This window comes from Rhynchophorus ferrugineus, unplaced genomic scaffold (assembly GCF_030347505.1).
Source record: "Rhynchophorus ferrugineus isolate W39M unplaced genomic scaffold, kcgeb_rfMv2 rfM2, whole genome shotgun sequence".
Classification (NCBI taxonomy): Eukaryota; Metazoa; Arthropoda; class Insecta; order Coleoptera; family Curculionidae; genus Rhynchophorus; species Rhynchophorus ferrugineus.
Window position 1 is genome coordinate 4,796,648 of NW_027472581.1, and position 18,496 is coordinate 4,815,143.

The window sequence follows — 18,496 nt, forward strand, 5'->3', positions numbered from 1 at the left end:
ACTTAAAACTACAATTAAGCACACTGGTATAATAGTTTGTATGTTAGAGTTGTTTTATTATATATATATTGAACTTTTTTCCACACCACCCATGAGTTAGAGGTCTTTTTTATGTAGTAGTATCCCCCTGGAAACCTAATTCACCTAATTAAGAATTATATATCAAAGTAATATATTTTACTTTCAATAAAGAATATATATACCTTTTCACGTTCAGTTCTTGTTCCCTTCGATTGCGTGTTTACTTTTAAAGTCAAATTGATACGACTGCATTTTTTATTTTTTCTGCTACTATCTGTGTACACTATTCTTGATAAAATTAATTACTGAATGCTGCCTAATGCATTAACTACATATACAAAACAGTTAATTTTCGTCCTCTGCTCATACATTCTAACTTAATGCTCATGTTTAATTCTGAACAATTACAATCATATCTGTGCACACAAATCTTTCACGCCCTTCAATACCATTTTCTACAGTTATACTCTATTAATTATGTGCATACTTTTACTTGTTTGCTCATCACTCTGATTCAGGAATTTCCAGCACTTCACAGCACTATCACATATCCTGAAAGTTTCCTTTAGTTACTTTCACTTTCCGAGTCTTTGTCCAAATCATTTACTAAACTGTTAATTTCCAATCTGTCTAAAACATTCGTTTATATATCCTTCTCGACAAGCATGTCTAGTATAATAATTACTTGCTAATGGGGGGCCATATCAACTAATGCAAAAAAACAATTAAATTTGAAAAAAGTCGTTTTATGTACACAAAACTTTGAGAATATATTCATACATTTTACATTCGAAGCTACAAAGACTTCATTATTGTTTTATTTTTAACTAGCGACCCGTCCCGGCTTCGCACGGGTGCAATGCTGATACTAAATTAAATACACTACAGAAAAAATATAAATGTTTTATATAAAAACATAGCGGCCCGCTCCGACTTTGCACGGGCATAAAATATATATGCCTAGGTCACTCAATGAAAACATGATTAAAATCGATCCAGTATTTTTGGTTCATTCATTACTGCCCTTGGCCTGCACGCATTAAATTTGGAGTAAAACAATTCCTCTTCCCCTATACTTACTATGAAGAATTCCTGCTATCTTTGGAATATCTAAATTCGTACAATTTTTATTACATTACACATTTTTAAACGCAAATTTTAAATTTGTAATATCTCCGAAAATATTTGTTTAATTTACATGCTGTAAGGAACCATATTGATCTATATTAATTGCACAATGTATTTAAGGTACTTAATTCGATAAGGATTAATGCCGTATTGCTTAAAATAGCTTCGTAAATAAGCCATTTTCTCACGTAAAAAGTAAACAATAAAAATGGTTAATGTGGGTTATCCCTAAAAGATAAACATATACCATCGCGGACTTTTTTGTAGACCTTTTTATGGTGTACAATACTGTAGTACATTAATTTGATCTAACTCGTAGGGTTAGGCAGCGTTTTTGCTAATTGCTAAATAAGCCTAAAAAAATAGGTTAATTTACAACATCACGTTAGAAACCTCTAAAATTAGCAATGTTGCCTTAGTATATTATGCATGTATTATACATATAAACCTTCCTCTTCTCACTCTATCTATTGAAAAAAACCGCATCAAAATCCGTTGCGTAGTTTTAAAGATTTAAGCGCACATAGGGATATAGGGACAGAAAAGGCGATTTTGTTTTATACTATGTAGTGATATAGTATTACTAGTCGTTGCCCTACAGTGTATCTAGGTGCCCTACTAGTGACAGTATACTGTTGCAATAGCCGTGATTTCGAATCCTGCTGGTGAATGATCGTAAATGTATAAATGTGCTATATTACAAATCCTGGTTGGTAAAAAGGAGACTCTAAAATATAACAAAATAAAAAACAATGACTTGTAGCACCGTTTTATTATGCTAATTCTTTTCTTGAATGGAGTGAATTTTTTCAAATAAATTCCAATTATATAACAAAATATCAATTATATTTAAACATATCATTTGTAAATTGTTATTTTTGAGATTCGTGAAATTTGTTGAGATGGTATCAAAAGAGTATCGGGTTTGTACATAAAAACATAAAACTGTAAAATTTTGTGAATTGTTTTGAAACAGTCCCAGTATAAATGTCAGGGGAGCAGCAAGGTCATCTTCCAGAGGGCACGACTCAAGACAATGGGCAGTTCTCCTGATCCATGAACCGTGAACTCTCCAAGAAGTTCTCACGGAGTTCAACGGGCGTGGTATACACCCAGTGCCCCATATAATCGTTTCATTGAATTTTAATCTTAATTAAATGTAAGGGGAGGCTATGTGGGAAAGTTTTCATTTCTTTATGCGTCGCATATAAATAAATACGAGCGGAAATCAAGCTGTAAGATATTAAACACCAAAAATGTATTTATATTTGACCATTATTCCCTTTTTGATGCGGTGTTTGATTGTTTAAGTGTAATCAACTAACGTCAACATTTTAGGAGAACGATTGGACATATCTCATCCTCAAACTTCCGGTGATGCTTAATTTTCTGGTTCTGCTTCTCGTTTGACGAGCTGAACGTCCTCTCTCTCTCTCTACGCTAGGCGCTAGATCTATATAAAACCGGAGGTAAACAGCAATAAATTTGCAAATGTCGGTAAACAAAATTAACATGTGGACCAAGTAATATCAAATGAGATTGAATCAGACTAAATCTGCACTTATCAATTGTACAACTAAAATAAATCAAACCGCACCTCTATGGTACTTCAGTAATACTGAATGCCATCAACACTTGGAAATTGACGTCGCTAACCATTTAACAATGCTGTGTGTTGTAGAATTATAATATTTTACTAATAGTTCTTACCTTATACACTTATTTTTCATTATCGGCCTCTAATTTTTAATAAGCAGCAGCAACTAATAAGCATTATTGCTAATTGAAGAACTATTTGTTCAGATTGTAACACATGGTCTGAAAAGTTCGGGACGTAACACATAGATGACTCTAGTTTTATTGCTTTCACCGCTTTTTAGTTAATACTGACCTTCAGAGAAAGCTGATAAAATGTCATGATATTGTACTCATAAGTTTGTGAGTTATTTTACTAAGAGTAACACCACTTTTGTTATATTCAAATCAGTGGATCAAAAAACAATTCGCGTTTTAATTTTACACTGCTTCTTGATGGGAAAAATACCGTTCAAGCGAAACATAGCGTGACATGTGTCCGTCATAAACAACAATAAAACTAAAGCGTTGGTTGCTGACAAACGTGATCCTAGAGAAATCGATAATGCAGTACGCAATGGACGCCCAAATGAGGTGGTAACATTTGAAAACAACAAGAAAATGCACAAAATCGTTTTGAATGATCGAAAAGTGAAGTTGCATTAGTTAGCTAATATAGTGACGATATCAAAAGAACGTGTTGGTTTTGTATAAAACAAGCATTTGACTACGAAAAAGCTCTGTTCAACATAGGTTTGTTCACTGTTGACCAAAAACAAGAACGTATTTATGATTCTGAGTAGTGTTTGGGCATGTTAAACGTAACAAACTGGAATTTTTGCGTGGATATGTGACAATGGGGGAAATATATATCAATCACTTCACTCCGGAATAAAAATCATCATCATCTAAGTGGACAGTACATGAAGCTTATTTTGAGGCAAAAGATAAACCGTTCTACAAAAGTGGCAATGAAATGTTATAGCGGCACTGGAATGATTGTGCAATAAAATTGCCGTTGATGAACAACGACAATTTTGAACAAAAATAACAGCGCTTGCTTTGTTACGCCAGGGACTTTTTAGCCCATGTATTAATTTAAGTAATATTGCGAGAAATTATTTTAGTAAGAACAGTTTCATGTTAAAAATAGTTCAGGGTTTTAAGATAATAAAATATTGATTTTTTATTATTATTTAATCATTACATTGTTACTACTTGTTTCAGTCTAACCTACAATTTGTCTTTATGATAACTTAAATCTAGGTATATAACTAGAAGAACACATGGAGTTTTTCCTCATGGCCCCTTGTAATTCTCTTGATTTCTTGACTGACTGTGGGTATCTGAAGGTCTCGATGTAGGTAATCAGTCCTATAGTATTTGTGTGCGCCCACAATACCTCTCAGGACTTTGTTCTGAAAAATTTGTATTTTATTTATGTTACTCTTTACAGAACATCCCCATAATTAAACTCCGTATGTCCATATAGGTTTCAGTATTTGCTTATATAATAGCAATTTTTTATGTACTGATAATTGCGATTTTCTTCCAATTAGCCAGTGTATTTTCCTATATTTCAATTCCAGTTCTTTTCTTTTCTTTTTTATATGTTCCTTCCAGCGTAGTTGTGCATCTAGATTCATGCCTAGATATTTAGCGTTGTTACTATATGGAATGATAGTATTATTTAATGTTATTGGTGCTTGTACGGTCTGTTTATAGGCGAACTTCACATGTACAGATTTACTTTCATTAATTCCTATTTTCCAAACTTGTGTCCAATTATTTATATTGTCACTTGCCTGTTGTAATTTTCGTGAGGCTTCTTCACTATTGTCTCCGACAGCTATAATCGCAGTATCATCAGCAAATGTAGCCATCGTAATATTCTCCATTTGTGGTATGTCACAAGTGTAGAGTAGATAAAGCATTGGTCCCAGTACAACTCCTTGTGGTACACCTGCTTTATCTTCTTTTATTGTAGAGTAAGCTTCTTCTTGGTGACTCTAAATATTTTGGTTGTAATGTGTGATTTTGATAGTTCGGTGTGTTGTTTTGGTAGCATTTTCTGTAGTTCATGAGTAAGGCCCTCATGCCAAACCTTATCGAAAGCTTGTGCTATATATAAGAATATAGCTGAGCATACTTTTGATTTCGTAGGCTTTTTCAATAACATCTGTTATTATGTGGACCTGGTCAATTGTTGAGTGCTTGTTAATATAATGAATCAGGTGTGTTGGTATTGGTATTTTCTCTCTATGATCGGTTTTATTCTTTTCAACAAAAGTTTTTCAAAAACCTTAGATATTATTGGCTGCAGTGATATAGGTCTATATGTTTTTATTTCGTTTGATGACTTCCCAATTTTTGGGATCATTATAATTTCTGCCACCTTCCAAATACCTGGGACATGTTTTAATCTAAATGTTGTATTGATCAAGTTGGCGAGTTTTATAATTCCCTTTCTTAGTAGTTTTTGCCGTAATTCTCCTGTTATTAAAAATATTGATAAAATAACACTACTGTTTAAAACAACGACTTTAACAGTGTTATTTAAAAATGGCATTATATATCGTAATTCAGTATTGGTGACCATTCTATCTAATAAATACTAAAAACGGATTTTTTTGTAACTATTTGTTTTAGCTAATTATCATTTAAATTAATTATAATTTTATACGAACGCAAAGTCTGAATCTGGCGTAACCGAAAATTCCCATGCGAGTGAGTGTGTGTCGCTCGTCAAGCGATTAAGAAAAGAAAACAGGAAATCAGCTGGCTGACCCTTGCCTCGGGAACCGATATGACATAACAGCATCTCCACATTATATTTAATCCACATTCGAATCTAATTTAGGCTACCTGCTCGCACCCGCATCAAACCCGTTGACAAATCTGGCTTATTCCACCGCGTGACGTGCAATCATCCAACAAAAAAGAGGCCCCATGTGCTTTAAAAAAAAAACGACGGGTTATTATGATGTAACACATGGCCGGCGTAAGGTGCAACTTGGGCCGATTTTATTTGGAGTGGGAGGGAGAGGTGGCATACACCTGCTTTTGATGATCCCGTAATGAGTATACAGAGTCAAAAATATTCTGTAACTATCGCTGACTCAAAATGAATGAAATTGTTTAGAATAGATATATTTGATATATTTGTGGAAGTCCAGGGAAGGTTTATAAGGTGAGAAAATGTACAAAAATTACGAGGAATATAGTAGAAAAACCCATTTCCTTTTCGCATATAAAAGGTCCATTGAAAAGTCCCGAGTCCACCATAGTAAAACCCAGTTTTTTGGCAAAATTAGTTCTTGAATTCGACATAATTCCCTTCAAGTCTTATAAATTGATTATAATGAAGCAAGAACCAATTCATGGATTTTTCCATCCTTTTTTCCACTTGTGACACGGTGCATTGTCTTGGTGAAGCAGCATTTTCTTTTTCTTCAAATACGATCGTTTTTTCGCCGATTTCGTCCTTAAAACGGTCCCATAACGCTACGTAATAGTCGCTGTTGATGGTCATTCCTTTTTCAAGCTAGTCAATGAAAATTATTCCATGCGCATCCCAAAATACAGATGCCATAACCTTGCCAGCCAACTGTTGCGCGTTTTCCCACGCTTTGGAGCGAGTTTATCGTGTGCAGTCTACTCGGATGACTGTCGATTGGACTTCGGAGTGAAATGATGGAGTCACGTTTCATCCATTGTTACATATCGACGCAAGAACGTGGGTTTATTATGCTTCATCATCTTCAAACACTGCTCCGAATCATCAACTTGTCGTTGTATTTGGTCAAAAGTGAGCTCGCGCGGCACCCACTTTGCTGAGACCTTTCTCATACCGAAATATTCGTGAATAATATGATGTACATGTTCAGTTGATATTTTTATCTTATCCTTTATGTTATATGATTATCTTTATCTTTTGTTTCATTCAAATTCAATTTACGGTCATTCAGAATCATTTTGTGGTTTTTTAAAATGTTTTCGTCTGTAAAAATTTCTTTTGGGCGTCCACTGGGTTCACCGTCTTCGGTGCTCATTTCACCACGTCTAAACTTAGCATACCAATCCTTGATGGTGGATTTTCCTGGGGCAGTGTCCGGAAATGCCGAGTTTCCGGACACTTCAAGCCAAGTTTTTTACTCAACTGTATTTTTTCCCTTCAAAAAGCAATATTTTATCAACACGCGAAATTCCTTTTTATCCAATTTTTTTCACACTAACAAAATTTGCTTCACTCAAAATGCTATAATTTACAAACTAATGATCCGACAGCTGTCAAATTTATACACGCATCTTTTGAGGGTTAGGGCTAACTAAAAAATACCGGGGACTTTTCAATTAACCTGTTAGTAATACTGTCACAAAAGATCGACATATTTGTTGGTTGCCAAATATTTGTGGGTGCATTCATACATTTTGTGACTAAAAATACTGATTAGAACTTCAGGCCACTATTAAATCGCGATTAGAACATATGTTGTTCAACATTGCAGATAATTTATCGACACTGTAATTTTTTGAACAAACATAGGTATTTTTTGACAGGTACATCGATCCTATAACGTTCAAGTTATAAATCAAGTTTAAAATAATGGCATATGTGCCAAATATGATATAAAACTCTCTTAATGGCAATTTCGCGCCGTATTGTAATTGTGATATAGTAAACGTTTGCAAAAAACAGAGGTGAAATATGTAGTAACTATTTTCACTATTTTTGGAGTTCATTAGTAGTATTTATTTTTGATAAAGTTCATGTCCTACTTGGTCATGGTTAGTTGTATTATAATATTATATTTCTCTACATATTCAGGCTGCTACAAAAACCTTTTTTCATCTATTATAGCTAATATCAGCTCTTTTCATATCTACATATATGTTTCTGACTTACTTCGTTACCGTAATCTGATTTAACGTCGTTCATGATGTCACATGGTGGCCATTCAAGTAGTATCTTGGAGTATCTTACGACACCATAACCAATTGATTTTCACGGTCAAAGCTTACAATTAATTTAACATAGATTAGGTTAGTATACAAGCTGTAGTTGTTTTTTTAATACAAATAATATATATTATGACATTCTTTTAATAATATACAAAAAATGGTTATGTTATAAAAAAATTAATATCAATTGATTCTTATTCATCTAAATTTGAATTATTTAATAACAAAATGACATTGTAAGTATATGTAATGATAATATTTAAATAATGGTTATGGAGTTTTATTCTAATAGTATTTTGAAATAAAATTAGTAAGGAACATATTGTGAAATTAAGGTATAAAATAGATTGAGCACAGCAAAAAATGAACTCGTAATTTTCTTGTCAGGCTAGATAAATACTAAACTGAGTTATAATTGTTTTAATGAAACAATTTTCCTTAGTTTCAAATAAAGGGATATATTTCTTGTCTTGATTAAGCATTGTCTTTTTGATGTTGATGTAAAAAATACAGAGACATTAGGTTTTTTATACTGTGCTATTTATTTTGGATTTTTTCATCGCGCAAAAGTGGTTAACTTCTACACGATTTCTGCGCTCTCCATAATGTTGACACAGAAAATGTGACCACCTGTACAGCTTTGTTATGCACGCGTTCCAAAACAATTTCTGAACCGAAGTATAGCATCTTTGAGTGCATTTGTCATGATTTTTTCACATTTATGGATTATATAGCATCCACAAATGTAACAGACACAGTTTTAATTAATTTTGTAACGTTGCCACTGCAGTGTCACACATTCTGAAGTACAAACACAACATAAAAACAAGTTTCTGGTTATGTTTAATACAACTTCATCAGCTGACAGCTGTTATAATAGCGCAGTGCTGTCGGATTGAAGAACTGAGTTTTGAGCGTATAAACAAATAACGTTAAGAATCGTTCTCATCTGCTCGGATTCAAAAGGCCCGAATGTGGAAATTTTTATTGATATTTAACGCCAATCAGTGCAAAAAGGTATTTAGTTGACAAACCATACATTTCTTTCAATATACAATTTGCTGATAATTCAAAATAAAACTTATTAAAAACACTGTTTGCATAACAAAATTTCCTACTTACAACTGGTTTATTTGCTAAATTGACATACGCCAAAGCGGTAGTTATATCGTTCTATAATCACAAATTAATTTAAAAAGTTGCAAGCCTCATCAGCCTCCCATCTTCTCCATCAACGAACTGTTACACTGTAAAAGAAAATGCAGGCGTTTTTCATAAACACCTTTTGGCGTTAAAAATCACCCCACATTTATAAATAATGCATCAAACTGTTGCTATAAACATTTTTTCACTCCCGTCCACTTTACATATGAAATGCCGTATTTTATAGCAGATTAGAATCAGCAATCTCGTAAAATTACCGCGTACGAGAGAGCTTGAATTATTATTAATTTCGTTAGTGTTCGCTTAGCCGTCAATGTATGATTTTCATTCCACACAGCCTCACATCCGGGCGAATTTAACTTGTATACAGCGGTACTCGTCAAATAAATGAAACATATTCGTTCCAAGTCAGGCAGCTGTCATTGTGCTGTTGTTTTTGTGTTGTGTTTATTGTTTTATGCGCTTAACACAATTATGCTTTTACGTTGCTTTTGTGAAAGTTGTTGTTTTATTGTAAGAATAAAATTTGGAAAATATAGATTGACATAAATATCATTAGAAAGTGGTGATAATTTGATCGAGACAATGTTGCGTTTCTTTGACCAAATATGTATTGTTAAAATACTAAAGTGCTATCTTGACAGCATAGTGAGCATGTATATTATAACGTACAATCTTTGATTATTTATAGATAAGTAATGTATCTAAAGATTAAGTTAACTACAAACTAACTTTTGTTCATTATTTATATTTTTGTATTATTTCATCGTTTACATTAATATTTTAGGTTTTCGCTCAAAGCATTTCTATTTATTATATTGAGAATCATTTCTATAACCAAATAAAATTACATTGATTTTATTAACATATTTTTATCTCAATACGCAGTCTATAGTAAATAATAGCCGGCTTTGTTTGTGGAGTGATTAAAGAGATAGAATGTTCCTATTAATGCTTTAACATATTAACGTCTTCTATACATTCTTCAGCTAGATCCCTGCTCAGTTCCGTTTACTTTACTTAACTTTAGTGACGACACAACAAAACTTGATAAATTCACATAGTGCAATCAAACCTAGATTAGTTATATAGCCTATGGAACCACGAGAAATATAGCCCATGGAACTACTTGATGTACAAGAAACCAGATATTATCATGATGGGATTTGATGGACACTTGTGGAATGTGGATTTAATTATTTCTTTTTATATTTTGAGAATATATGGTCATTCAGTAAGTAAACATCAGTGAATATTTTGTGAATTCCATTCCAATCTTTTTCTTCTGTCTGGTTGCCATTAAACAACCGATAAAATAACCAAACTGGTAGGGAGTCATATACACAATAAACAAAACAAATCAGATATAACCTCAAATGTTATCATGTGTTGCCTATCTCGATATTATGTTAAATTATGTTATTATGTTATGAAAAAAGACCCATGTTTCAGTTATACCGGTTTGTTCGCGCGTTGCGAGATTTAATGACATTTTTATGCTTTGTAATGAAAATACACAAATTCTTTGGAGTTTTCACCATTTTATGTTGTATATTAGGGGCCCTTACATCATCAAAACACATTATAACATAATATTATAATTAAATTAAAAATTAATATAACTATTCAAATAATATAAAATAAACTTGAACTACACTATTTCAAACATCAATATTTATTCCAAATCCACTATTTTTTACAGAAATAACCTTTATTCAGGGTAATGTAAAAACGCAGAATTATCATAAAGTAGTTTTTCAAAAATAGTGTGATCGAAAACATCAAACCATGATAACCAATGGATTAAGTAAATTATAAATTATAACTTTTGTTGATTGTTTATATTTTTGTATAATTTCATTATTTACGTTAATATTTTCACTTTTCACTGAAAGCATTTCTATTTCTTGTATTGGGAATGATTTGTTGTAAACTAATTGAATTAAATTATTTTTATTAACGTTTGTTTCATCCTAGTATGCAATCGATAGTAAACAATAAGCCCTCTTGGTTGGCGCAGTGGTCAAGGCGACAGAACGGTCCTCCTACTGTTGCAATATTCTCGGGCTCGAATCCTGCCATTTGAAATTGTGATCGTCTATACATCAATAGTCTAAAATCCGACAAGAGAGATCATACCAGTCACGCCGGTAACCAGGCCGGTCAAGGCCATTTTTAAAAATTATGTTGATTCCGGATATCCAATGTTAATGTCTAAATATTGAAGCACGATTAAAACTAATTTTATTTATAGATCCGTTACTATATTTTAAATTTATATCTTTAACAAAAATGTTATGCCCATGTTTCTACCATTTACGCATCTAAAAATGCTTTCCTCACTATATTATCGTACTCTTAGACAAGCTTGTGAAGAAATAATGTGAGAAATTATGCTAATTAAATCACGTAAATAAGATAAAGGCAGTGAGTCGGTACTAGGCGGCCACATATACTATTTAATATGCGTCTTTAAAAAATTAACGTGATAAATATGAAAATATGGCGTACGGCTGGATGTCGGTTATGCTGTACGCCGTAGATCGTTAAAAACGGTTCGCCGGTATCGATAACCGACAAGTGAAAAGAAGCGACGGACAAAAGGTATTCGTAAAAAAGTCGAAAAGCTTATGGGAACTGAAGGAGTTCGCCATCTGCTCGATCACGCAACAGCTAAGACATCCGGTTGCACGTTAGATACCAATCTTAGATTATATTGATTTGTATCAATTATAGTATATATATATATATATATATATATATATATATATATATGTATGTATGTATGTATATAAAATCATCATTTATATATTCTAAAAATATGTAAGGAAAATAATGATTATTACGATTAGTGTTAATATGAATTTTCACGCTTTCAATGTTTCAAGATAGTTAAATTTAAATTAAATAAATCACATCAGGTATAACTATATTCATTTGAAATCAAGTAAATATAATATTAGTGTAATAAAAATATCTGCATTTATTACTGAAGTATAAAACTTAGTTCTTAACTACAGTTAATCAACTCATTGATGACCTCTTGATTTCGGTAACATTCAATATATTATTTAATTTTATTTTTATAAATAATTTTTTAAAGATATTGTTTAACATTTAACTATACAATAATGATATTGTTGTTAATATCATTGAGAGTTACAATTGTTCTGTTTAATCGAAAACAATGGATTAAAATGTTCTGTTAAAATTAATGATTGATTTATTTCTATTAAGTCAAACAGTCTCAAATACTAGTTGATGAATTTAAATATGTTTGAAATGTATTTATCGAAATGTTTGATAAAATGATAGAAAATATCTTCAAAAATCTCACTGCATCAACAATATGACTTATGCCTGCAAAGATTAAAAAATGTTCTTAATGTTTTTGTATTTTTAAAAATTATTCTGTAATGCACGTAGTGGCGTTTATACATTGATGATTAATGATCATTGATCAATTTATTCAATCACTGATTAATTTGTTAAGATATTTGTAGAGAATTAGCTTGAAGAAGCAGAAATATATCTCGGTACCAACAAAGCGAAGAAGCTATATATACAAAAATTGTGACAATATTATTTCAAGAAACAGTAAAATAAATCCCATGCTCTTGTATATACAGGGGCGTATCAAAATATTTATGTGAAAATCTAGTAAAGCGATTAAGTATAATCTGCGATATCATGTCTATTGGGTCGAAAATACTACCAGACTCTTGCATGTATCTTGATCAGCGATATTTATTGTAAAAGTGTATCAATGAAAACAAGTGTTCAAAATTATTTTTACATTTATCTATATAAAATAATTGTTTTCCATATCCTCAATTGCATTTTCGACATTCATTAATTTGTTGTTTGTTTTGAGAATCTTTGCTGCCAAAGCCCATCAAACCCTTTTAGAAACTTGTTTCGTTAATACTCTTTATCAAATCTCAAGGGTCTGTTTTGATATCAACAGTATAAAAGTTGTGATTTTGATATTAATGGGAAAGAACAGCCTGAAGGGCAAATTAATAGTAAAGACTGTATTGTAAGGCCGAGCTCATATTCTCAAAGAACTTTCAGATAACTTAGCAGTTGATTAATCAACTGTTATCAGAAATGTAAATGCTAAATTAATTGAAAATTCCGTTTCAACAAAGTTGTTTTATTGCTTGACAGGCAAAGAATGGATGCTCTGGCATATTGTGATTGCAATAGATAGTAACAAGCGGAAATTCATACTCTTGCATGACAGAGTCATATGTTGCAGGATTTGTAAGGATACACTATTGTAGTGAATTGTATATGCATATTGATCAACGACATCTACTGGTGAAATTGCTATGTATCAATGTAAACAGCTGTTAAATAATCTAAAACAGTTTTCCTTTTAGAGTTATTTAGTTATTCAGTGTATACAGACGCCATTTTTACGTAACCAAGATGTTGTACATTAGGAGTAGCGAAAATCAAAAGAACGCATTATACATTATATACATTATAAGAGTTGTGAAGGATACATTATTGTAACCGCGGGGCTTCGGTGGCACACAGTTTGAAAATACTGAAAATGTGGATGGATCTCTGCCAAACCAACATCGTTCTTTCGACGGGATTTGGCCATATTGCCAGAAGGATATATAATGTATAGAAAATGATGAAACATATTTTGGTTAATAAATATAGTAATTTATGCGACAAGTGCCCTTTTAAAGTGAAAAAATGATCAGTATGCACGCAAATACCTAATAATTCAAACCCCTAATACTAATCTATAAATAATAATCAATTGTATCATATAGTGTACAAATAAGCTAGTCGAATATGAACTATTAAAATACGAATTTATCGGGGAGCCAGGTTCACCGTTACGGAAAATATTACATAATCAATCGACATAAATTCAGTAGCGGCCGTAGTTAAATTAAAAACCTAACGAGCAGCCATAAATATATATTCTTGTGGGAACCAATCGGTACCGATAAATCCACCAGCAGTCGAACACGCCGATCTGGTACGTTTCCGGCTAACAAAGATCGGATGGTTCTCTCCATCGCCATATTCTAATTTCGTTTTACACGGTTGCGTTGTGTCGCCGTTCCATTCACACGCTCCATTTCTTGTTACAGGACAAACCTCATAAGTGTAATCTGTGCAGCAAGTCGTTCCCGACTCCCGGAGATCTCAGGTCACACATGTACGTCCATTCCGGCTCCTGGCCCTTTAAGTGCCACATCTGTTCGAGAGGGTTCTCCAAGCACACGAATCTTAAAAATCATTTGTTTCTTCATACAGGTAAGAATCTTTTATTTAACTTAATAATATTATGTAGGAGCGGAGCTAAAATTACTCCGCGGCAAAATTTAGCACTCTGTACATTATAACTCCCAATAAAAATACATTTGTAGCTTTTAGATTTCAAAATTAAAGGCTATTAAGACTATTAAATATTATAGACTATAAAAACGACAAAACTATAGTACAGTTAAGTAGCGAAAATAAAGAACTGATCAATATTTTTAATTTCTATTTCAGTAATAGGTACATCCTCCTTTATTTTTGAGAATTTCAGTCAGTTTCTTCAGCAGCGTTTTATATAAGTTTTAGTAGAACTTTATTCTAACTTTTTCCACTCATCTTAGATAGCATTTCGTTAGTCATTCGTGAGATTTTTCATGGTTTCGGCATTTTGTACTTATGATATTTTGTTATTTTTCTGATAAAATCATAATTACGTCACTATAGAACTTTGGAGGAATATGAGCGAAGAACTGAATCAAGTAATGATGCCTGTTTAGAGGCTATCACACTATTAAGATACTTTTGAATAAAACCGAATCAAGTTTATATAGTGAATACATGGCCTATCCCACTCATCAAAGAAGAAGAAGAAAGAAGTAATCCAATAAACATTACTTAATAACAGGACAATTGCGTCAAAAGTTACCAAGAAAAGGAATTATTAAACGTACCAACTACAAAAAGCGGAAGTACTTAATAATCATCCAGAGAAAGCCTTCAAACCAAACGAGAGAATCAAAGGATTTTGCCGATCATAGAGAGTGAACATTCGACGATTCAATGAGGCAAGCCGAAAGAAGTATTTCTAGTAACATTAATTCAAAGAAAGTGCCAAGCTATAACTTAATAACAGGACAGTTTCTGCAAAAACTACCAAGAAAAGGAATTATAAAAGGTACCAACTTAATCAATGCCCCATCAGTTCGACTGAAACATGTCCCAGACATTTGGAAGTGACAATATAAACAATTGGGCACAAACCTGAAAAATAAAAATTAACGGAAGTAACTCTGTGCCAGTGCAGTTCACTGATAATCAAACCGTACAAGTGCCAATAATAATAAATAGTACTATCATTTCATATAGCGACAACGCTAAGTATCTCGGGATGAAACTGGATGTAAAACTTCGCTGAACGTATAAAAAAAAGCAAAATAATGATGTTAAAATATGAGAAAATATATTGGTCAACTGAAAACAGTTACAATTAGTAATACTTAATAAATTGCTGTTATAAAAGAAAAAAATTAAACCTATGTGGGCATACAGATTTCAAACATGTGGATGTTCTACGAAAAATAATATAAATTTGCACGTGTCATCAAGATGTTTAATGTATTGCCTGTCGAAATTTGTAAATTCGTTTTAGAATTAGACGATATTATATAAACTACTGTGGCTGTATATTTAATGTGTAATGTGTGTGTATATTTAACTGTAGTTTTTACATGTACTATAAGGTAAAAATAAATTATATTTGATAACATTTTTGTTCATTTATTTGAAACTGAACTGAACTGAACTGAACTAAAAGTCAGAGTTGATGCGGTAAGATTGCGAAGTTTGTATGTCACAAATTTAAATGACGTATGTACAAAATAACTTTGAACAGACTATACATACTCATGCTCATATTATTTTTTCCTGTATACAATACATTTACATGAACCGAAATAACATTACATTTCCTATTACCAAAATAAATATTGTAGGTTTAATTAGATTACTGAACTGGAATGCTCTGAATCCGATCGAAAAACCTGTTCGATTTTTTTCGTCATCTCGCGAACCATTTCACTTGTTGGCTAATTCGTTTTTATCTATTTTGGTCGGGTTCATTAACATCTTTCGAAAGTTAGCAGAAAAACAGTACCGGCAACGTTTATATTGATATATAAATATCAATAAACAGAACGAGTCGTAAATTATTTCAATTTTTTTTTGTTCGGTTGGAGCTCTAATATCACTCTGCGCGTCTCTTTTTCTTGTTTGATCTCGGTAACGGCAGATTTAATTGGATCCATTTTAAATTCAAATTGGAGAAAGGTCCGTTGAAAAACCGGCGCGTTATTAAAGCATTAAAGCAACTTTTGTTTTAGCAGTAATATATAAGGTGCGAGAATAAGTAGTACGTGTTTTTAAATTTGCATCTTGGTGAAGTAAATTTCTATTGTCAATTAATTTTTTCTTTGGATCGAAACTGATTGACTCATGCAATATAGCATTTACCGGGCCAGTGAATTCGCGTCATCAAAATTTATGACGTCACTACGTCGCGATGTTTTCGCATCAAGTTTGGCCATTATCTCGTTCCTGTTCGAAGTTACTGATTAGAGAAGCAATCTGCATCTGATCCTGACTATTTATTGGCTTTGCGATGTGTGATGTATCAAAACAATATTGTAAATCTCTGCTTAATATTTGAGATTACTCTGAATGAAAACGCCAAAACATTTGGCGATTTATAATCTCTAATGTTCTGAGGAAATTTGCATACATTTGGCAACCGGACGAATTCCATAGGCTGCTTCGGTTACATATTCGAATGCATCAGACAATATTGTATTTCTTTTTAACTAGGATAAAATGAGGTGGAAAAATACAGTCTGACTTTCAAACAAATTTACAAACTACAATTGGCAATAAATTCGACGTCGTAATTTCACTAGTATTTTTACTGACTACATATAGCCCGCCCAATAAAGCAGTTCACATGATATATGCCATCAACGTTTACGACGTTAGTATGTAGCAATGTCGCCGCCTCATATTTGATTTTTAGTTTAAAACGTTTTCCGGTTCATAATTTCTATTGTTATCACCAATGTTTTGAAGAATTTTTCTGACATTTGGCAACATGGTACACCAGCACCACCATAAATTTCTTCAGTTTCGTGACGAATATTGTATTTAAGATGTTGAGTCGTTTGGGGCTTATTCAAAGAATTAGAAAATTAGAAAAAGTCTGGTGCTGTTAAATACGGAGATTTGGCTGGCCACACTAAATCTCCACTTCGCAAAATTCGTTTTCGTGGAAAAACGTCATTCAATAATTGAATTGTTGAACGAGCTGTGTGTGCTGTGGTCCCATCTTGCTGAAACCATATGTCCTCTAGTCTTTGCTCTTTCATTTCAAACACAAGAAAATTTCGAATCATGTCTTGGTATCGTTCAGCAGTAAAAGTAACTGCAACACTTTGGTCATTTTCAAAAAAATAGGGACCGATGCATGAATACCACACAATATAGTTGTTTTTAGTGGATGCAATGGTGTTTCATGAATTAATTGAGAATTTTGTGTTCCCCAAAACCAACTGTTAATGATGTGTCCACTGAGAAGAAAATGGACTTCATGGCTCATTATCAATTTAGAAGAAAGAAAATTAGAAAAATCTTCAATTTCACCAGACAGCCTTAGGGTTGTATTACTGTACTCAACCAGTTGATCAGGATCTCTCGGTAGGAATTTGGGCTAATTGAATTTTGTGGGGAAACATTTTCAAATCAGTTTTCAAAATTTGCCTTAAACTGCGTGCCGAAATGTTTAACTGAGAAACACGTCTCCGAATTGATGTTTTTGAAGACTCTGCAACACTATCCCGCACCAGAGCCACATTTTCAGCGTTGCGAGATGTCCGTTGTCTTCCAGAACGAGGCCTGTCTGCTGTCGTACCGTACCGTCGAAAATTCGCATGTAAACGATAAATTATGGTTTTGCGAGGCACTGGAGGATTAGAATATTTTTGACGCAGTTTCTGCTGAGTGGCAATAATGGAACCGGCCTTTTGCCCAACCTGTTATATGTGGAGTGCGCTAGTGGGACATCCACCAAACAAACATTTATTAAGTTGACTTTGAAACTTTAAACTTGAGGACATTAAGGGTATATACTAGTCTAGAAATTTAGATAATATCAATTTTTTCCCCATTTACAAATCTTAATATTTTAAGAATATGCTATTAGGAATTTCTCTTATAATATAAACGATTTTCGAAGATATAGCAGCTGTTTCAAGATGGTTGACAAGGTATCTCAAGTACCACTGAAAATGTACTACCCCTTAAGAACAATATTAAGAAAAAATTATGAAAAATAATAGCAGGGATTGAGAAATACATAGACGCCCTCTATTTTTTATATGTTTTACTTTGCTCGGATATTTTCTCTTTGATTCTGATGGATAATATTATTACATTCCGAATTGTGAAAAATGTCGCTCTTTCTAACAATGTTATATTTAGACCTTAAAAAAATTAATTTAATTACGTTTTTAGATACTTGACAATATTAGACCAATTTCTTTCGGAGTTACAATAATTTCTCTTTTTAAATTTCAGCAGATTACGTGTTTGA

At 32.5% G+C, this 18,496-nt stretch overlaps 1 protein-coding gene across 1 annotated transcript in view; it reads left to right on the forward strand.

Annotated features, from left to right (window-relative positions):
• LOC143190434 (uncharacterized) overlaps positions 1–18,496 on the forward strand; it is a 209,021-nt gene that overhangs the window by 179,660 nt on the left and 10,865 nt on the right. Inside the window, exon 5 of the mRNA XM_076394706.1 lies at positions 13,971–14,136. Coding sequence (XP_076250821.1) covers positions 13,971–14,136 — 166 coding nt within the window. The remainder of the gene's footprint in view (positions 1–13,970; positions 14,137–18,496) is intronic.